At 40.9% G+C, this 19,246-nt stretch overlaps 1 protein-coding gene and 1 long non-coding RNA gene across 2 annotated transcripts; one reads left to right on the top strand and one right to left on the bottom strand.

Annotated features, from left to right (window-relative positions):
- Positions 1–1,220: 1,220 nt before the first annotated feature.
- foxl1 (forkhead box L1) lies at positions 1,221–3,010 on the top strand. The gene has a single exon (XM_005748257.1). It carries the CDS (start codon positions 1,351–1,353, stop codon positions 2,521–2,523), a length of 1,173 nt encoding a protein of 390 aa, XP_005748314.1. The 5' UTR covers positions 1,221–1,350; the 3' UTR covers positions 2,524–3,010.
- Positions 3,011–4,962: 1,952 nt separating this feature from the next.
- On the bottom strand, positions 4,963–7,593 carry LOC106456434 (uncharacterized). Its single transcript, XR_001290559.1, has 3 exons — positions 6,438–7,593; positions 5,951–5,999; positions 4,963–5,223 (listed from the first exon to the last, which is right to left on the bottom strand). It is a non-coding gene; the product is annotated as an uncharacterized LOC106456434 (long non-coding RNA).
- Between the last annotated feature and the right edge of the window lie 11,653 nt (positions 7,594–19,246).

The following is a 19,246-nucleotide window of genomic DNA, read 5'->3' as shown; positions in this document are numbered from 1 at the left end:
TGGTGTATAATTTTGAAATGTGCGCTTATTCATACTGAATTAGTTTTAGACCCAGATCTAAGTAATTACGCTTGTTTTGATGGTAACATTGTCACGATTCGTTGAAATGAAGCTTGCAAATGTGAAAAAAGCTGACTACATTTGCAATCATCATGTGCTCTTTATATTAACTGCGAGGCACTGCATGCATGACAATATGACCGGGGCTGAGCCCCCTAAAAGTTTGGTTCTAGAATCGCCCCTGGTTTTATACAAGACAGACATGAACTGGAAGAATCGACAGTGGACTGAAAACTGAACACATTACAAAGGCAAATTAAAATAATTTGTTCCTTTTCTTTTTGGGAAATGCGATTTGTATATTTGTGTAATAAGTTAATCTTGTAATATATTAAGGTCCCTAGGTTTATGCATTGTTTGTGTAAGCATGCCCCCATTTTCTTGTGTCATCTTTCAATCAATAAAAAAAAAAAAATATTGTCTTTGTACCTTACTGCTTGGTATCAAGAAATGTTTTAATAAAAATAATCTCAACATTAGCTGATCGCAATAAGTTGCAAATTTTGAGCTAATCATATAATTGTTTTTTTTAACGCCACCACCTACAAAACCCAGTCAATCGTTTTAGAGCAGCTGTCAGCCTGAAGTACTTATATTCCTGTTAAGCTGATCATTATTATCATATTGTCAGCCATGCCTGATTTATGCGCTCAGATATTCTTTGAAATGAAGTTTGCTGCAGAAATGTTCCCTCTGCGTCATTTGTGTTGGACTGGAAGCAAAACGAGAGTCTGACACGAGTGAAGAGAAATTGTTTAAGTTATTTTCCCTTTTATACACTTTGTTTTCATTCGAGTGAACTCACAGCAACTCCCAGAAAGGACTCGGCAATGTTTGCTTGTTCTCTCTGTGTGAGCAACTCTGAGCGTCAGGGGTGGACGTGATATTTCAAACAGCACATCAGTGCGTTTATGTATTGGGTGCCCGGAAATTTTTCCAAATAAACACAGCTTGATTCAACCTGGGTGGGCAGACTTATCAAGCGACTAATTCTATAAACAGATGAGGGAATAACCCGGCACCTCATTGGTTGTTGGGCAGAGGAGGGGGACATGAGGGAGTTTCAGCGCAATGAAATTTTAATTAATGTGGGTGGGCTAAGAGCAGCACCGACTGTTTATGATGGACAATTTATTTCCCAGTGCAAAGTCAACATAACACAGCAAACGTACAACAATTATTAACATTTTTCTGGGGCCCTCATGAGGCTGGAGAGTCAGTCAGTGGAGGAGTGGAGCTGCGGGAGCAGGCTCAACTTTCCCCGGGACACACTGCGGCTTTCCCGCCGTCATGACTCTCTACCACGGCCGTCTGCCGTCGCTCGGTGTGACATCTTCGGCTTTGAGCCTGTCCGCCCCCCCGCTGATCTACCTGTACGGAGGCGACAGCGGCGGGGTCGTGCCCACCGCCCTGAGCTTCGTGCCGGCCCGCCAGGAGCCCCCGCAGAAGCCGCCCTACAGCTACATCGCGCTCATCGCCATGGCCATCAAGAGCGCACCGGAGCAGCGCGCCACGCTCAGCGGCATCTACCAGTTCATCATGGACCGATTCCCCTTCTATCACGACAACAAACAGGGCTGGCAGAACTCGATCCGTCACAACTTGTCCCTGAACGACTGCTTCATCAAGGTGCCCCGGGAGAAGGGCCGGCCGGGCAAAGGCAGCTACTGGACGTTGGACACCAAGTGTCTGGATATGTTTGAAAACGGCAACTACCGCCGGAGGAAGAGGAAGGCGAAGTGTCAGCAGGAGGCTCTGGACTCCAAGGCCACCGGGCACAAGCGCACCAAGGCCCCCGGGCAACCTAGGGACCCTCAGACCTCCCCGAAACATCAAGCTGGCTCGAGGGTAACAGAAGCACCCGCGAGGGATGAGGAGGAGGAGGCGAGGACGCCCGCAGACAGGAAACATATTCTTGGCGAGTTGAATCACGCGGAACAGCCGCAGAGCCCCTCCACGCAGAGACTTAAAGTGCCCCCCAACCAACACAACAGTCAGGCCGCCGGCAGGGAGCTTCACGCCCCACAGCCCGAGCCGTGCTCCGCGCCGAAACGCGCTGCGCTGTGGACGGACGACGCTCATCTCCCAGACGAGACCCTTGACCCGAAATCAGAGGAGAGGAAGTCTGCGTTCAGCCAAAGAGAAAGAGGTCCTCTCTGCACCGTCAGCTGCGCAGGAAACACAAACTTGGCCGCACCTGCGCCAGACAGGCCGAGGGGGAACACACTGAGCAGGGACAAATCCAAAGGTTTCAGCATAGACAGTATTTTAGCGAAGAGCGAGGACGAAATACGAGGCAGCATCCTCGGCCTGCCGGCCGAGACATGCGCACAGGGCCAAAATCCGGCTTTCAGCGCGTCCGTGGTCCTCGGCGCGCGTCAGCATCAGTTGTACCAGATGGGATTCCCTTTCTGCTCTTACCTGTCGCTGTCTTACCCTGACAAAGTGCTGCATTTTAAATGACCGGCAGACTTTCGTGCGTTTTACGCACCAAACGCGTAAAAGTGTAAAGTCTGTGTTTAGCTTTACACGCAGAGACACGAAACAGGATCTCTGCCATCATCTACTTTAAAGTTCGGACAAAAATGAACAAAGAGCGTCAAGAAGACTTTTATCTCCATCTTTACGCATGCGTCATTTTCAGGTTTGTGATTATATTCAGTTTTTTCCTCCCAAATCTGTTGCTCCTCAGAAATTATGGCTGCACAAAACATAATGCTCAGTACAATAAAAGGATGTCGTCCCTGCCATGTAAATATTTACGGATATTCTCATATGCTACACTTTACTCATGATGGTGAAACCCCATAAAGCAAGAACAGTGCGTAATTTAATTTTAATTGTCGTGACTGGGCCTGAAGATGCCGTACAATATGAAGTTTAGTACTCAGTAATGATGTAACCAAAACCTATTATTATTTTCCACTCTGCTCTGGATTTGAACATTTATTTTACTGCAAAATAAAATTTAGCCAAAAATGTTGACGTGATTTATTTTAAATTGTGGTACGAAAGAATAAATAGAAACACTGCTGGAAAACTGCACCTTTGTTTTCCCCCCGTTTTGCTTTAAGAATGAGACGACGTGTTTGGTTTTGTTCATTTTCATTAAAGTTTATGAGTTTAAAAAAATGAAATAAAACCCATATCAGGGCTTTCACCAACGGAAACATCAGCAGCAACAGAACTGAAAAACTGGACACTGCCTTGTAGTTTAAGGACAGACAGACATTCCATTATTAAAAGTTGATGCTTATCTAAAAAATTATAACAAAGTTTCATTGAAATCAAAAACATGTACCGTTTGAGAACAGAGAGATACATTGTGCATTTACAGAATTCATAAAAATTCAATTAATAAAAAAACATGAAAATGTTCTGGGGAAATCAGAGAATGTAACTTCATATTTGTGAACACAGCAAAGTATTTAAATCATGTTTTTCCAAGTTGAGCGGCAGTAAGAATGTGCGGTGATGGCGCTTTATTTCAGTGGAATGAGAGAGCAGAGGCAGCCGGGCAGTTTTTGGAGGGCAGCTTTATAAATAAACATCATGCTGTGCTGCTCCCTGGTATTTGTTGAGGAGGACCGGCCCACCTTTGCATTTCATACGGTGAGAAAAGATTATCGACCGCAATGAAATGCAGTGCGATGTGATAAAAGGAATCAAAAGGCTTCCAGGTGGAGGAGGAAGCATTCATATGAACAGTGCCGAGCACAGAAAACAATTGTAGATCATGATTATGATCAGTAAGAGACACATCCATATAGTTTCTTCCACATCCAGCATTCATCCAGAGTCTGAAGCATTTAGATTATTTTATGTTTGGAACCAGCGGTTTCAGCTTTTGCCCACAAAGCGTTTGATTATAGAGCAGTCCAGGCTGGATGGTGACCTTGTGAAGGTGAAGCTTAAAGTAATTTACCAGTATTTATACATACTGTACGTGTGGATATATTTGGCACAGCCACACAGATCTGTGTGTGAAGGTGTTCTCATAAATACCTGCTTAAATCAGTGCAATCAGTCATATGGTACACCCTGTGCAAGGTGGCAACACCAGGTCCCCCAGGCGCCCCCAAAAGTCCACAGTTTACTTATGATTTCAGCCTAATGATGATGATATATTAGCACAGTTTAAGTTAAATACATAGACCTTAAGTGCTTTATTTTCTGCTGAGCTTATTTGTTTAAGTTTGTGTTTCAAAGTGTGTTTTAATCAACACCCAGAAAACCAGGAACCATCCGTCAGTGAAAATGGGGAAAATCTTTGTTTTACTGAAGTTCACATAATCCAGAGTTTCAGCTGCAGCTGTCAAATTCACCAAATCTAGGACTACAAAAAGAAACGGCATGTTTTTATTGTTTGCAGCGCTGACCATGACCTAAACTCAACGTCCATTTATCAGCTTTCCTTGGGCCTTTAACCATGTCTGAGGTCACCTGCAAACAACATTTAGAAACACGTTTTTTGGTTCAACTGTTTCCACATCAAGAATGAGTTTGTAAAAATCACAGTAAATAATAATAAAAAAAATCTAAATCTCAAAGGAACCAAACACCAAAAACAGTAATAATCCTATCTAATAATTTTCTCATGTTTTAACTTTTTGTATTTTTTTAATTCTGGTACCTTTTTCTCATTTATATTATTACATTAGGAGTTAAAGCTAAAACTTCAAACAGCACGAAAGGCAAATGAATAAAACAAATTCTCATCATAAAGCTGAAATATTAATACTAAATCATAAAAGTGTGAAATACTTATGACTTATGACTCCATGCAGGTAAACGCAACGACACGCTGAAGCATTCACATAACTAACAGCTCAACACACTCCAGATATTTTATTCATGCTCATGTGTTCATATAGAATTATGTAACACACAGCCTCATGTTTATTTGATTCTATATTTATACAAAACAATTATCATCATTTGTTGCAATCTATCTTATGTCTGTTTGCTCCATTAATACACAAGCTGGAGCAGTCTGCATCAGGCTGTAAATTCCCTCCTTGCATCCAGACAGATCCGGGCTGGAGTGTGACTGTTTCCTCGGGAATATCAAAATGATTTCTTCCACTTTCTCTTCTTTCAATTCAAGAAATTTTGAGCGCTCTCTCAATGGAGGAATTCTTCCAAAAATAATTAAATCTGGATCTGGATCAACAACAAAAGTTAATCACTTCTACATTTCTCCAAAAGCAGCTTCAGATGTTCAAATGCATCAAGAACTTTTTGAGTAAACTTATAGAAGAAGAATCAGCCCTATTATCTCCACCCCTCTGTGGAGATAATAAGGACATCAGTCCTTTGCAATCCTGCCATTTGTTACATAATAACTTTGATCTGTATTTTTTTTTTAATGACAGAAAATGAAGGGCGTTTTCTGGTGTGTGTGTGGTTGGGGGGAGGGGGGGGGGTTCTAATATAACACATCCTGGAAAGTGTTTGGAAACGAACACATTTCTGCCATGATTGCAATCTGTTATTAAAATGCAACCTGCTTGATTTTCTAAACGCTTCAGTCCGTAGCGCACTCAGAGGTGGTACGACAGTGACTACGCTGGACGCAGCATTTGTCCTGCTTCCTGTCTGCTGGGTGACGTGTGGCTGACGCACTCGTTTTTATAAGGTTGCTATTCACTTGAAAATGTACAGCTTTTGAAACAAAAGTGTCATTTATTGCTGAAGCGTTTTAAATTATGGAGACAGAGACTTCTTGTATTTCAAACTTTTCTCAAGTATCTCTCATCCTTACAGCCTGATTTTATCCATGTTAGACTGAAAGAAAGTGTATTTAGCATTCCCGCCTTTAAAAAATAAAACACCTCACGTGCAAACATCTAAGATTTAAAATAAGGTTAGAATTATTGTGAAATATCACCTCATAAGTCTTCTTCACTGTGCACTGACTGTAGTCACTGGCTTCATACCTGCAGGAGCAACAAGGTCATGTAAGTGCCAAAGACTGCAGTTCCTCGAATGTCCACTTGAGGCCGTCTCCTCAAAAATGAGGCAACTCCCGTGTAACATGTTCATGTTTACAGCAGAAATAAAGACATTTACAGCCTGGATTAAAAACTACATCCAGTCACTGAACTGAATGTCCTGGAGGTGTTTGTGCTGCCGGAGCCTTTTGGACCATTTTACTGAATTATCTGACAAATAAAATGACTTGCTGTGAGGTGCAGGTATTTGTGTCCGCGTGTTGCCCCCAAACAGTTTATGATCGTAGCTTGATAACCAAGCTTGCTAGCATTAGCTGATAACTTCTACCTACAACAGCTGCGCGTGGCGTGGGTGGAAGGAACGTCACGGCGGTGACAGAGGCCGTATTTTCTGGATTTACTTCTCAGCAGGGCTCAGCTTACCTGGAAGAAGTGACGAGTTTAACGTACAGACACAGCTTGTGTTTCCTGGTTTCACCGCTAATGCTAACAGCTGAATAACAATGGTAACCCTGCTTTTGCTCTGGACCGGGAGTCATAAATAGCTAATGAGAAGCCTTTTAAGGTCTGATGGTGCTGAAAGTCCCAAACGAGGGTCTGTGAGCGACTTGTTGTAGAATGACACCTGCAGGAAATCAGAGCGCTGTGCTGACAGCATCATTACAAACACAGAGCAGCCATGTCTAAATATAGGCCCGCCGCTCAGACTCACACTCCGCTGAAAAAGCTGCACTGTTTGAGGCTAGCGCTGTGCAAATCAGGAATGTTTGCTTGAAATAAATAAACTTGCCCACATTTGAGGAGAGGAACTCACAATCACAAGCATTTCCTGTGTATAGGATTCTTTTGGTCGGACGTGTAAATAAAACATGATGAAAACCTCAGAAGGGAAAGATGGCGAGAGAGGAGTGGAAAGAAGAGGAGTGACTGGACTCGACGCTCGGGCTCTCCGAGGTCTGGGTGCGTTTCATACCGACACATAAACCAGCGTAATTGGCTCCGCTGGTTCCTCGTCCTCCAGCGATTTCCAAAGTCTTCTGAAAACAAAGCAGATTAATAAATGTTGGTTATCTGATGGTGTTTGAACAGTAAGAGATCCTCCTGAGAAAGCAACTCAGACAAAAGGGAAATCCTGTCGCTTCTATTTATTATGCGAGAAAACAAACTTTGCTGATGGGCCGTGGTCACAGATCTTTAACATGCACGGAGCCAGCATTGGCACCGGGCTGAACTCTGCAGCAGGGACGTGGAGGTGGCTTCCAGTCCCTTCCTGTGAGAGGCTTTAGGATTGTGGACTATGCAGGATTTGCTCATCAGAGCAACTATGAGACACATTTCTTTTGAATGGAGCTCGTCATTGTCCTTTATGTCATCCTTCAGTCAAAGTGACATCGTCTTTAGATTGACTAAAATCGTGACTGGATTCGTGACTCCGTCCAGAAGAGCAGCGCAGACGGAAAAACCCCACAAAACCCCACTAATCATCCCACCATGTGGTTTGCGGCTCTGTGTTTCCATAAATGCATCTTGCCTCATTTTGCATACCGTTGTGTTTGTTTTTGTGCATCTTCTGTGTCTAGTTTTGTGTTTCTTTATGGCTTTTTATGTGTTTTGTACATCATTGTGGTCTTTTTGTTTGTCTATGACGTCCTTTTTTGTCTTTTTTTGGTCAATTTTTGTCTCATTTTGGTGTGTGGGTCATTCTGAGACTAAATCTGGTAGTTTTCTTTTGCTCATCTGTTTTGCATTTGCTTTTTGAGCTTATATGTTTGTACTCGTCTTTTTTTGTAATTGTTTCACTCATTTTAACTTCTTATCACATTATTTCATCCATCTGCACGTCTTTATTTGGCAGCTAACTTTGGTCAGTGTGTGGTTGTTTGATGTCTGACTTTTTTGTGTCTTTTTCAGGTCCCTTTCTTTGTCTTTGCGTTTGTTTTACATCAGTTTCAAGTGGTTTTGCATTTTTTTTTGTCTCTTTGTGGACATTTTGTGATCACTGTGTCTGTGGTTGTTTTCACATCTTTGTTGTTTTGTGTCATTTTAAGTCCTTTTTTGTTTCTGAGGTTGTTTTTCCTTTTCTGTTTTTTTGTCTCTGTGTATTCTAAGAAATAAAAACAGTCTAACCCTTAAATCATTTTCGATTGTTGTCATGTCACACATTGTCCTTCACATTTCTATTCTTATTGTCAAATTAAAATCTCTTTAATCTGTCCTCTTCCTTCACTCTTTTTCTTTCTACCAGCCATAAAGGTAATGCATGTTTCCTTGGTCAGGACTGATTTTTTTCCTTTTATTGAATCCAAACAAAGCAGAAGAGAAGGCATCACTTCCTGTCTGACAGAGCAGAAACACCCACCAGACCGTTGGTGTGTTTAGAACATTAAATGTAAAAGCTTTCATCAGGTTGAATCACTGTTCTGTTTAATAATCCATCGTACAGGACAGAGCAGCAAAATGGACTCATATTTATATGAAAAGGTTTCAGGCTGGCCCACGAAGACGTCCAAGGAAAGTGAGTGCAAAATTTACAAATGCTGAAAAACGACTTTTGTTTTTTCACAGTCTGACACAAAGGAGAGACTGAACAGAAATGATTTTATTGCCTGAGCGAGTTCTCTTTCAAATGGGCATGCAGAGTTTACTGTGCTTGTTTCATCTCAAACTTGTTACTTGGAAGAAACAATCTAACCTTTCCTCCACCAACAAGTTAACATTTGCTTTAGCCTCACAGTAAAATGTGTCAACAGCAACTTTGCTCTCCAGTGTTAAACATATTTTTGTAATAGGGTTCTCATTAAATTATGAAATGCTTCTTTGTTTTCTATTGGCTCGCCCTGGCCTCATGTCTAATTTTTCTCAACTATAAAACCGTTGACCTGACTTTTGGTTCACATGTTCTTCCTCCCTCCTCAGGCTGAGTTGTAATCACTGTGATTCACACGGCACTAACTACACAGGACTTTAGCCAAACTGCGTAACTCAGTTGTTATTGCGGCAAATAATAATCTAGTTCAATAAATCTTTAATTAAATCAATGTGGTGCAAAGGTGTCTCAATCAAATCAAATAATACATATTTCTCTGGAGTTTCAGGCTGCAGTGCTTTTTCTCAAGTGTGTATCTGCTAACTTACACGGAACATTTCTGTGTTGTTCCACAGTTCTGTGTTGCATATCATGGTAACCCTACAAGCATGCTCTCCATATGTGAATGTGTTTAATATGACGGGGATTAGAGCTGATCAAAGCACCAAAGCAGGGTTGGACTCAAATAATAATACAGACCACTCTGTTCACACAAACCTCCACAGCCTAACAATATTTAGATCTGTCGGTGTCATGCGTTTTACTAATATTACTACCATATAGTAAAATATAAAGAAATTCATCTTTAATTAGCGCGTAAATGAATCTCGAAATGCACATGCACAGTGATGGAGAAACTGTAACCTTTGTGTGCATAAGCTGCTTGAAAAGAACAGTTTTTATTACGTTTGTTACCAACATCATGGCAAAGTTTCATTTTCAGATATTACCTTTACACTGACATGTGCGCAGGAGTTATCCAGGATGGAGGCAAATGTGTGTGAACACTGAGGTTTCAGTGGCAGCAAAAGTTCAACTTAATCACAGGCAGAGATGGGCAGTAACGCGTTACAAGTAACAGCTAAAGTGCTGTGTAGTTACAAGGATCGGCTTACTGTAATCTGATTACTTTTTCAACTAACAAGTAATGTAAGGGATCACTATTGCAACAAAAGTAATTAGATTACTGTTACTTTCCCGTAAGCATGCTGCGTTACCGTCATGATTTTGTTTGTGAGTGTCTCATGACAACGTGCAGAACACCAGTGGATAATATGGAGTGCAGGGGAGAGTACGACCATGCAGCGTTTACAGCGTGGAAGTACTGACATTACTTTGAGTTTGATTCCGTAAAAAGTGACAAAAACATTAGTGTCCGCTGTGCGTGGGAAGAAAACGTCTTTCTACAGCGAAAAATTTAACTTCAAATCTGAGCAAACACGGGAATGTGACATTCACAGAGAAACCCCCGGATCCCCCCACTGACATGACGGCTGCTGCACCGGGCAAACCTCCACCCGTCCCACTCCTGCTAAACAGGTGACAATAGATTTAAGAGCGGCAGGACTCAGTGCTGCTGAGTCTTTGATTTTATTTATTTTACTCGCATCTATTTGAAAGACTGAGTGTAAACACAAAACACTGTTTTATTTTATGTGTTGGAATCTGCAGGAAATACGTTGAAATGTTAAACAATTTCTTCCAGTCAAAGAATGTTGCATATAATTTAATTTTTGCTTGATGCATAAAGTTAAAAGATTAAAACTAATAGAACAAGTTTTAAAAAGAGACTTTTCCATTTGATTACATTTTAAATGATGGATTATGCAGAAAAAATAGAATTGGGCTGAAAGGTCTGTTGCTTTATTACGTATTCGGGTTGTGTATCATGTTTTTAAAAAGTAACTAAGTAACTAAATACTTTTGAAAATAAGTAATAATTAAATTACTTTTTTGGGAGAAGTAATCAGTTTTTAGTAACTAATTACTTTTTTCAAGTAACTTGACCAACACTTGACCACTACAATGTTTGTATGTGTGTGTGATGGCTGCACTTACAGCCACACAGTGGTAATACCCACCATGTTAGTGTAGAGGCTTATAAGTAACATTGCATTCACATTTCTTTCTTTAAATATAGGAATTTATTTACAGGACAATAAACAACTGGTTTTGGTTTAGAGTTAATTCACATATCCACATAACGCTGCATTCTAAAATAAGTGCGCACATTTTAGTTTACACTGTTATGTAGGATTAATCTTTTGTTTTCTGAGTTTCCTTAGTTGCAGCTGTTCCAGTCCCTTGATTATGGAGCCAAGAGGTGGAAAAGGGGCGGAGCGAGCTTTAAAGGAAGACTACAAATTGGTTCATGCCATAACTCAGGACCATGGGGGGGAATTGGAGTTCATTATGCTTGGTTTAGTTAGGTTTTGTGTGTTTTACCCCTTTTCCTGTTTTTGTGGGCTGATCAGCCACTATTTAAGTTCCCCCTTTGTCTCATTAAGTTAGGTCAGTTTGTGTGTGTTATCAGTTGTGTTGTCAACTTTGAGTAGAGTTTTGTTGTTTTGACCTCTTTTATGGGCCCAAGATTTTGATTCTTTTGGCATGAGTTAACCAATTATGTTTTTTGGGTTAAATAAAAAATCATTGTTTTGGACTTTAGCCTGTGTCTAAGTTTCCTTCACTGCTCGGTCCATCACAGTGTGTATATATAGAATAACGATTTCTCATAAGCTTTAATGTATGATTTGTGTATGCCGCCTTCCTGATTGTTTAGTATTTGTCATACTCTCAGGTCATCAAACAAATTCTAATCTAATGTTAGACAATGATAACCTGAATAAATTCCATTTATTTTCACTTATTAAGAAAAAACACAACTGAATCCCCCTGCACTGTGTGAAAAAGTAACTGCTCCTTATAACAGGTTGCACCACCGTTGGCACTGAGAACTGCAGTCAAGTGTTTCTGATTTTGGAAGGCCGGTCGCTCCTGGGAAGGTTCAGCAGTGTTCCAAGTTTCCACCATTGTGTGGATAACTGCTCTCGCTGTGGTTCTCTGGAGTCCCAAAGATTTAGAAATGGCTGTGTAGCTCTTTCCAGATTGATAGATGTCACCGACTTTGTTTCTCAGCTGGTTCTTTTGATCGTGGCGTGATGTGTTGCCTTTTGAGATCTTTTAGCGTGCTTCACTTTGTCAAAACAGGTTCTATTTAAGTGATTTATTGATTCAGTGGGTCTGGCAGTAATCAGGTCTGCACTGAAAGAAGCAATTTTTCACCTTCAGTAAACATGAAGCAATAATTTCGAGTAAAATGCAGCTGAAATAAATTAAATTAGAGGTTTATTTATACAAATAATTAATAATTAAGGAAAATGTGCTTCTTATAAACTGAATGTACACCAGTCAAGTACATTTCAATAATAATAGAGAACAACATCAAGAATAAGAAGTTTAAAACCCAAAGAGGGAACCACAGTCCATGATACACACCTAATGCAGTGAAGGGGATGTGATATATGCTGGTGTGGACATTTTTAAGTCTTGTCTGAATTAACTTCGATTGGGCACTGCAACATAAAACTGTTTAAAATATATTTCCTTAAAAAACAAGGGTTTAAAACATTTTCTGAAAGGCTTGCTTCTGCCATCATCCCGGCTGGAGCGCACGTGTGAAAGCAGCTTAAACCAAGCCGAGCACTGCTGTTTACATTCCACGTTATGATTTTTAGTAATCATTTAAAATCCTTGTTACCATGTTTCTGTCACCTTGCAGTGATTTTAACAGTCAGTGTGCCGGAGTCTCTGTGCTACTTTGGGGGATAAATGTGGATTAACTCGGAGCATTTTAAGCTAATTTTAAATATTGTCACGATGCTTCATTTTTAGACCGAGCTGACAAGCCTCTGTAGTCGCACCAAGAGAAATACGGCCGAAACTCTGGGAAGTGTCATCATCTCTGTTTCATGTGCAATCAAGTCCCAGCTCGGTGCTAAATCACACGGTTTGGGGCTCGCCAGTTCAAAAGGCCTTTTAATCCAAGTGTTTATTATATTTTTTCACTCTCTACATAAACCGGCTACACTTGTCCAAATACACACTCAGCACCGTGGGGAGGGCGGGGCCGTGATGAAGATTGATGGGCTCGGTTCTGGCCACATTAGCTGCTAATCAAGTTAGGTTTCCTGGCACAGGGCTCGATACATCATTACGTCCTCCAGAACAGGACTGATGCTGTTTACAGCACGGACACAAACACACATGTACCCTCATATGGAGAAAATTGTTCAGTGCAACAACAGCTCTGCAATAAATCTTCAGTTTGTGTTGACACACAGAGAGAGACTCTGTAGTTTGTGTTTTCTATTTTTTCTGCCCTTGCCTGCCGAACCTTTTGGAACCACTGCCTCCCTAAAACACTTTCTGTTGCCATTCTCCTTAAACTGTCACCAGTCTGCATGGAAGTTATACATCTACATGTATTTGAGGAGGTTGGGGCGGCTCTGCATGGTGGAGTAATTAACTTAAATGACTTAGTCTCAGTGGGTCTAATTACCTCGAGCAATTCAAAAGCACTTAGTAATAAATGCAATGAAAATGGCTGTGATGTAAATTTATGACTAAAATATTAAAATCACACTGTTCCAGAAAAGGGAAAAACACAGCAGCACCATTTTTGGTGAAGTTGTAACCAAAACAAATAGAAAATTTAAATTGTATGCTTATCTGCCAGAGCCTCCATGTAGCCTGTGGACTCGGAGAGGACATTCGTCCCTCAGGTTTCCCTCTGGGAGGTCCTTTCAGAGTTTGGGGTATCTGGCCTCTTGTTAGGGCCTACTCCGTACAACCAGAGTGAGAACTTTGGTCACATTTCCAGCAGTAAATAAGTTGTTGATGTTGCACTAAGTTTCTCCTGTTCACAAGGGAATGAGGGAGCAGGAGAATAACAGATGGATTGGTGAGGTGCAGCAATCTGTGAGAAAACAAAGTTCTTGATCTATTGATCGGTCCTACCCCGACCTGTGGTCACGAGCTGTGAGCAGTCACTGAAAGCTTCCACCAAATGATGTCTGGGCTCTTCTGTAGAAACAGGGTAACCTTGGTCATTAGTTTGGTGGCTCAGAATATAGACACTACTCCGGATCCAAAGGAGTCAGTTGAGGTGGTTTGGGCGTGTGACTGGGAGGATACCCTGGGGCAGACCCAGGCATGCTGGAGAGATTTTGTCACTCGGCTGGTCTTGCAGCGCCTCGGTGTTCCAACAGAAGAGCTGGAGGAGCCGGGCGGGAAGAAGGAGGCCTGAGCACCTCTGCCTACACTCCAGCTCCCGGATCTGCAGCACAGAGTGGATGCATGGATGAATTTTTATATGAATTTTTGGAGTCAGTCAGTAGTTTGTTTGTTTTTTTACTTCTAACATCGTTCATCCTTTTCATTAATATTTCAAAATGCTCAGTTTCATAAAATATTAATAGCACACACATACTTTCAACCTGCAAACAAAACATTCAAATTTAAAGATATTATCATTGTGGTCAGCAGCAGCAAAAACAACACGTTACAGCCCAGTCTCATAGCAACACAGGAATCAGTCAGGAAAAAGCACCTTCATGGTCACATGCTGTCACATTTTTTCATGTCAGCACAAATTAGTAACTAACGTAAGACATAATAGGATTTACATATGGTGTCTACAGCATGAACATGTTGTCCAGAGCGATTATTGTAGAAGCTGTGAAAGGAAACAGTCATTGGTCCAGATATAGAACATGTCAGACATGACAACCAAGAGACAACGTTTTAAATGACATCAAGTAACAGTTTAAAAATGAAGAACATTTACATCCAGAGTCAATAAACTACAAGCTGGGACTCTTTGATGTCCTGCTGTGAGTCCTGCTCTGATTTTATCATAAAGTTTTTCAGGTCAGCAGAGCTTTCGGACCCTGAATGCGTTCATTTTATTTGCCCTTCTTTGCTGTTCAGACTATAGCTGCCTTTTCCCCCTCTGCCTGCTGGATGTTCAACCCAAACAATGAGATTATCTCTGCATATTTATTTAGTATTCGTGTAACACACAGAAACAAATATTTATTTTATGTTTAACATCAGTGTGTTGCTGTCAGAGCCCTAAAAGCTGAAATACCGAAGACAAAACATTCCCCATACTGCACATCATGGCGTCACTCTCGGCTGTATGAACGAGACATAAAAACTTTTCAGCTTCTCTGCAGCTTTGCTTGCACCAACTGTAAATAAATACTCGCAGTCCCCTGAGTAGTGTGTGTGTGTGTGTAAAAGAGAGTGTATACGAACACTGGCAGGAAGACTTGTACACAGCAGCAGGATTACCACCCCCAGACTGGGACCACCCTGACTTTAACACTTAATCCAGGAGGAAGTGGAGCTGCATCACAGGGCTCATGGGGCCACCACCCCCTCTGCACACACACACACACACGCATGCAAAGTAGGACTTGTGTTGCAATGGAGTTTGTATCCTTCCATATTCAAACATACACACACTTCATTTGAGCAGTTCAACCAAAACAAACCAGTTAAGATTTATACTGCACAGCTGGTCTTGTACAAATCCAGCATGTTTGCAAAACGTGGTATTTCCAGAGTATCTGTGAATGCATCACGGTTGTGTTTGTAAGTGCACTGCTTTCAGTGTCAAAATTCATTAACAGACGTTACAAATAAGAAAAAAAAAAAGAGTTCTGGGAAGTATCCTGATGTTGGACCACTGAGCGAAACGTAGGAATGATTATTGGTTATTGATTTATTGGATTAGAGGTGATTTAGAATAGAAACACATTTTTGTCTCCATTAAGTCGAGCAAGATAAACAAGAGACGGAGAGGAAAACAAAGGATTACACAAAGCGACTTTAAAACAAAGCTAAATACACTCACTGAGCACTTCATTAGGAACACCGTGACCCTTTTAAGCAGTAACAGTTTGCAGATGGACAGAGATGCACATGCAGGAAACCTGACGACATATTTCCATTTTACATCAGCCTGTGTGAATTCAATACGCGGATCAACATTCAAAGCTATGCAGGGAGGATGCACTCAATAAACTGGGAATAGTTTTATTTATCACTGCTGCAAATAAACAATGTGCGGCACATAAACAAACAAAAGGCTCTAATCAGTATTCGTGTGACCTTTAAAACAGAACCAGCTCTCCTGGGTGCAGTTTACAGTAGACTCAGTGGGCATGGAGCGACTGTGACCGTGAAAAGTTCCACAGAAGTCATGTTGCACCTCTAAGTCTTTTGTGTTTCATCTCGTTGCAGTTGTGCCTTCACAGTTACAGTGCGTCTCTTTGTAAACGTTTACGTTTCTTTGTGAACGATTGCTTGTTTCACTGTCTTTACAGACTTTGTGTTTCTTCATACTTGTTGCATATCTTTGTAGTTGTTCTTTTACCCTGTAAAACCTGAGCCATGAAATAATTGCCAGAAGATGTAATTTCTTTGAAACTGGAATATTTATTTAACCTCAGTTTGCAGTTTATAGAAGTTTTAATTTGTATCATTTCTTGACACATCCAACATTTTTTGTGTAATTTATTGCTCACAGCAGAAGTGCGTGAGTCGGATTTCATGCGTCAGATTTTTCATGGGAAAAAGAATCACGCCGGCACACCGTTTTTTCCATTTGTGGTGATTTATTTGTTGTTGAACTGGAGGTGTTTAGTGTCTCTTTGTAGTGATTTCGTCGCTCTTGTAGTTGTTTTATATAACGATGCATTTTCTTTTTCTTTTCCAATTCAGGGTCACGGGCAGTTCTTGGAGAGTCTGTCCCAGCTGCCATGGGGTGACGGGTACACCCTGCGGTAAGGCTAACACAGAGGGACAGACAGACAGACAGCCATTCACACTCGTGGGCAGTTTTGAATAGTCAATTAACCTCGCCCCACTAACTGCACGGACTGTGGGAGGAAACTGGAGAGAACCCCCACAGACACATGGACAACACAGGAAGGCCTCGGCCAGATGGTGGATTCTAACCCCAGACCTTTTTGTTGTGAGGCAACGGCACTAACCACTTTTCTACCATGCTGTTTTATTTATCTTTGAGGCAATTTTGCAGTTGACTGACTTGCCAACAAGAAGTGCTTACACAAGCTCTGAATAGCCATATTGAGGCCCCGAGGCCTTTGGCTCGTAGAACAGCAATTCTTCCGTAAGGCTGTCTCTGTTTTCTGTCTCGTCATTTAATTCCAGATTGAGTCAGAGATTCAATCCACTTGCTGCGTGACTCCTCGTTCTGAAGAAATGTCTTCACCAGCGCACGTTTGGGCTCGTTTTGCTGCTGCAGACTGAACCTGGGGCGATGGCTCGCCTGGTATTCTGACCTGAGCTAAATGTAAAGCCTTTCACTCAGTATGTGGCATGGCCGTGTCACATGTGACTAGGCCTGGTATTAATTAGACAGCACAGAGTGCTCACGGTGTGATGCCGCTGACTGGCCTTTCACAGCTCATTACATGGTATCCAATCAGAGCGCAGTCAGCATGACTGTTGTTTATTTATACGAAGAGCTGAAAATGGCCGAGTGCGGGCAGCTCGGAGCGAAGCTCAAACACTGGAACACTCAGGCACATTGTACTGTTGCAGAGGGTCGCGATCAACACCCGGCTCTCATTGACACAGACGTATAAAAGCTCAAAGAAACAGGCACCGGTCTGCGTACCTTTACTGTCATGTCAACTTTTCCAAAAGAAAAAGTTTTTTTCTTTTTTGGAAGAAAACAACAACACTTTCTGTAAGATTAGTATACAAAAATATCACTTTATGGATCCAGTATACCAACACTGCACTGACTTTAGCCTCATCACTGACCTCAACTCTATACAGTGGTTACACATACAGGAAGAAGCTAACAGCACAAACTCTGGTTTTTGATTACGCAGTTTGCAATTTCTGCCACTAGGGGTCTCTCTCTCTCTTAACAGCAGGTAAAGTTTGAACCTTACATATGAATGGTCTAAAATGAGTTCTCTAAACCTTTAGCGTAATATTCTGTATTCAAAAGAAAAAGAAAGACAAAGTATTTGTGTACAGTGCTTCACTGATTTGGGGGATGGCTAGTGCAAAATGCAAAAGAACATTTGTTGTTAAGTGCAACCAAATACTACTTTACAGCCTGAAATGGGTATGAACCCTTCTTCTTCTAATTTGAGCTTCTATATTGTTTAGATGTTTTTTGTCAGCTCTATAGCTCTTCTTGATTTCTTCTCATTTCATGCATCATCTGCTATTCATTCCCATTTCCAAGTCTTGTCAATCACCTTTAAAACGCTCTAAATAGAAATGAAAGGTGAAAGTTTGGCAGCTAAAGGCTGCAGGTGAATCAAAGAGCACCAAAAACTGATCCCCAACTCCACCGACACATGGATGTTTTCCACATTCACGCCACAACAATGTAAGAATACTTTAATGATTTCACACGGTTTACACTACACAAAGTTCATCTTCAACATTTCACAGCAGACACGCAGGATGTAGAGAGGACGAGGGCACCAGCCATGCAGAGCAAATATAGGTTTATTCAGAGGGAGCTGAGAGTACAGATGAGCCGGCAGCTAAAATGGGTGTTGAACTACAAGCATCCATTACTGCGCGGGTGGGGGTGGAGGGTATTTACAGTGAGGATGAAAGCAAAGATGTTTGGGTTAATGATGGTCAGCTGTGCCTCTGACAGATGAAGGTCGTCTGTGACTTTGGAGGTTGTTCAGTGGAAAAGCACTCCTCAGAAACCTTGTAACATATTAACAAATGTAGCTTTGATGAACATTACGTGGAATAACTTTCAACTGAGACACTGATTCCAGCTAAAATGACCCAGGCTCACTGATTTACTGCGTTGCAATCACACAAACAAACTAAAAGTGGAAGCGTCTGATTGTGTAACAGCTGAATCGGTACAGTAAAAGTTTGAGTTGCGGGAATAAAAGCGGGAAGATTGCTTTGCTTTTTCCTGATGATGGACGCTATTTGGAACATGTAGAAATTTTTAAAAATTACTTGTGTAACTTTTTATGTACATTAAACCAATTAAACTGTTCTGACTCAGTAACTTAGTTTTTATTTTTATTTTTATTTCGCTGGTTGGTTTTATTTCAAGCGAGATATTATTTTTATAATTAAAATTTTCATTTGTATTTTATTTATTTAGCGTGATATATAGAAGCTTTAAACTCACTAGAGAAATTTGCTGTCAATTAAAAGAATTTGGGCTACTGTCTCAAAATTGTGACTTCACACTAGTTACATGTGATAGAATTTCAAATAATGTCAAAAATTCAAGTTGGGCATTTTGAAATTCTCAGTATTTCAGAATAATCAAAAATTTTCACATAAACTGAAATTTTAAGAAAACGACTGAAAGTTTTGACAAATTTTCTGGCAAATTTTTTTCAACGTACATTTTTTCCGTTGGCAGAAAGTTTCCATAGTAACCGTTCTAATTTCAATATAATACATTTCATATCAGTTTACAATTCCACTCTTTAATTTCTAATTATATTTTTATGGTGTTTAAACACAAATCTAACAACATAGCCAAAAAATAATATTATGAAATAAAGTCACCTTCATTTTTTTAAATTACATAAACATTTATTGG

This window comes from Pundamilia nyererei, unplaced genomic scaffold, assembly GCF_000239375.1.
Source record: "Pundamilia nyererei isolate P.nyererei 1_Seehausen unplaced genomic scaffold, PunNye1.0 scaffold00218, whole genome shotgun sequence".
Classification (NCBI taxonomy): domain Eukaryota; kingdom Metazoa; phylum Chordata; class Actinopteri; order Cichliformes; family Cichlidae; genus Pundamilia; species Pundamilia nyererei.
This window is presented reverse-complemented; position numbering and strand designations above follow the sequence as displayed.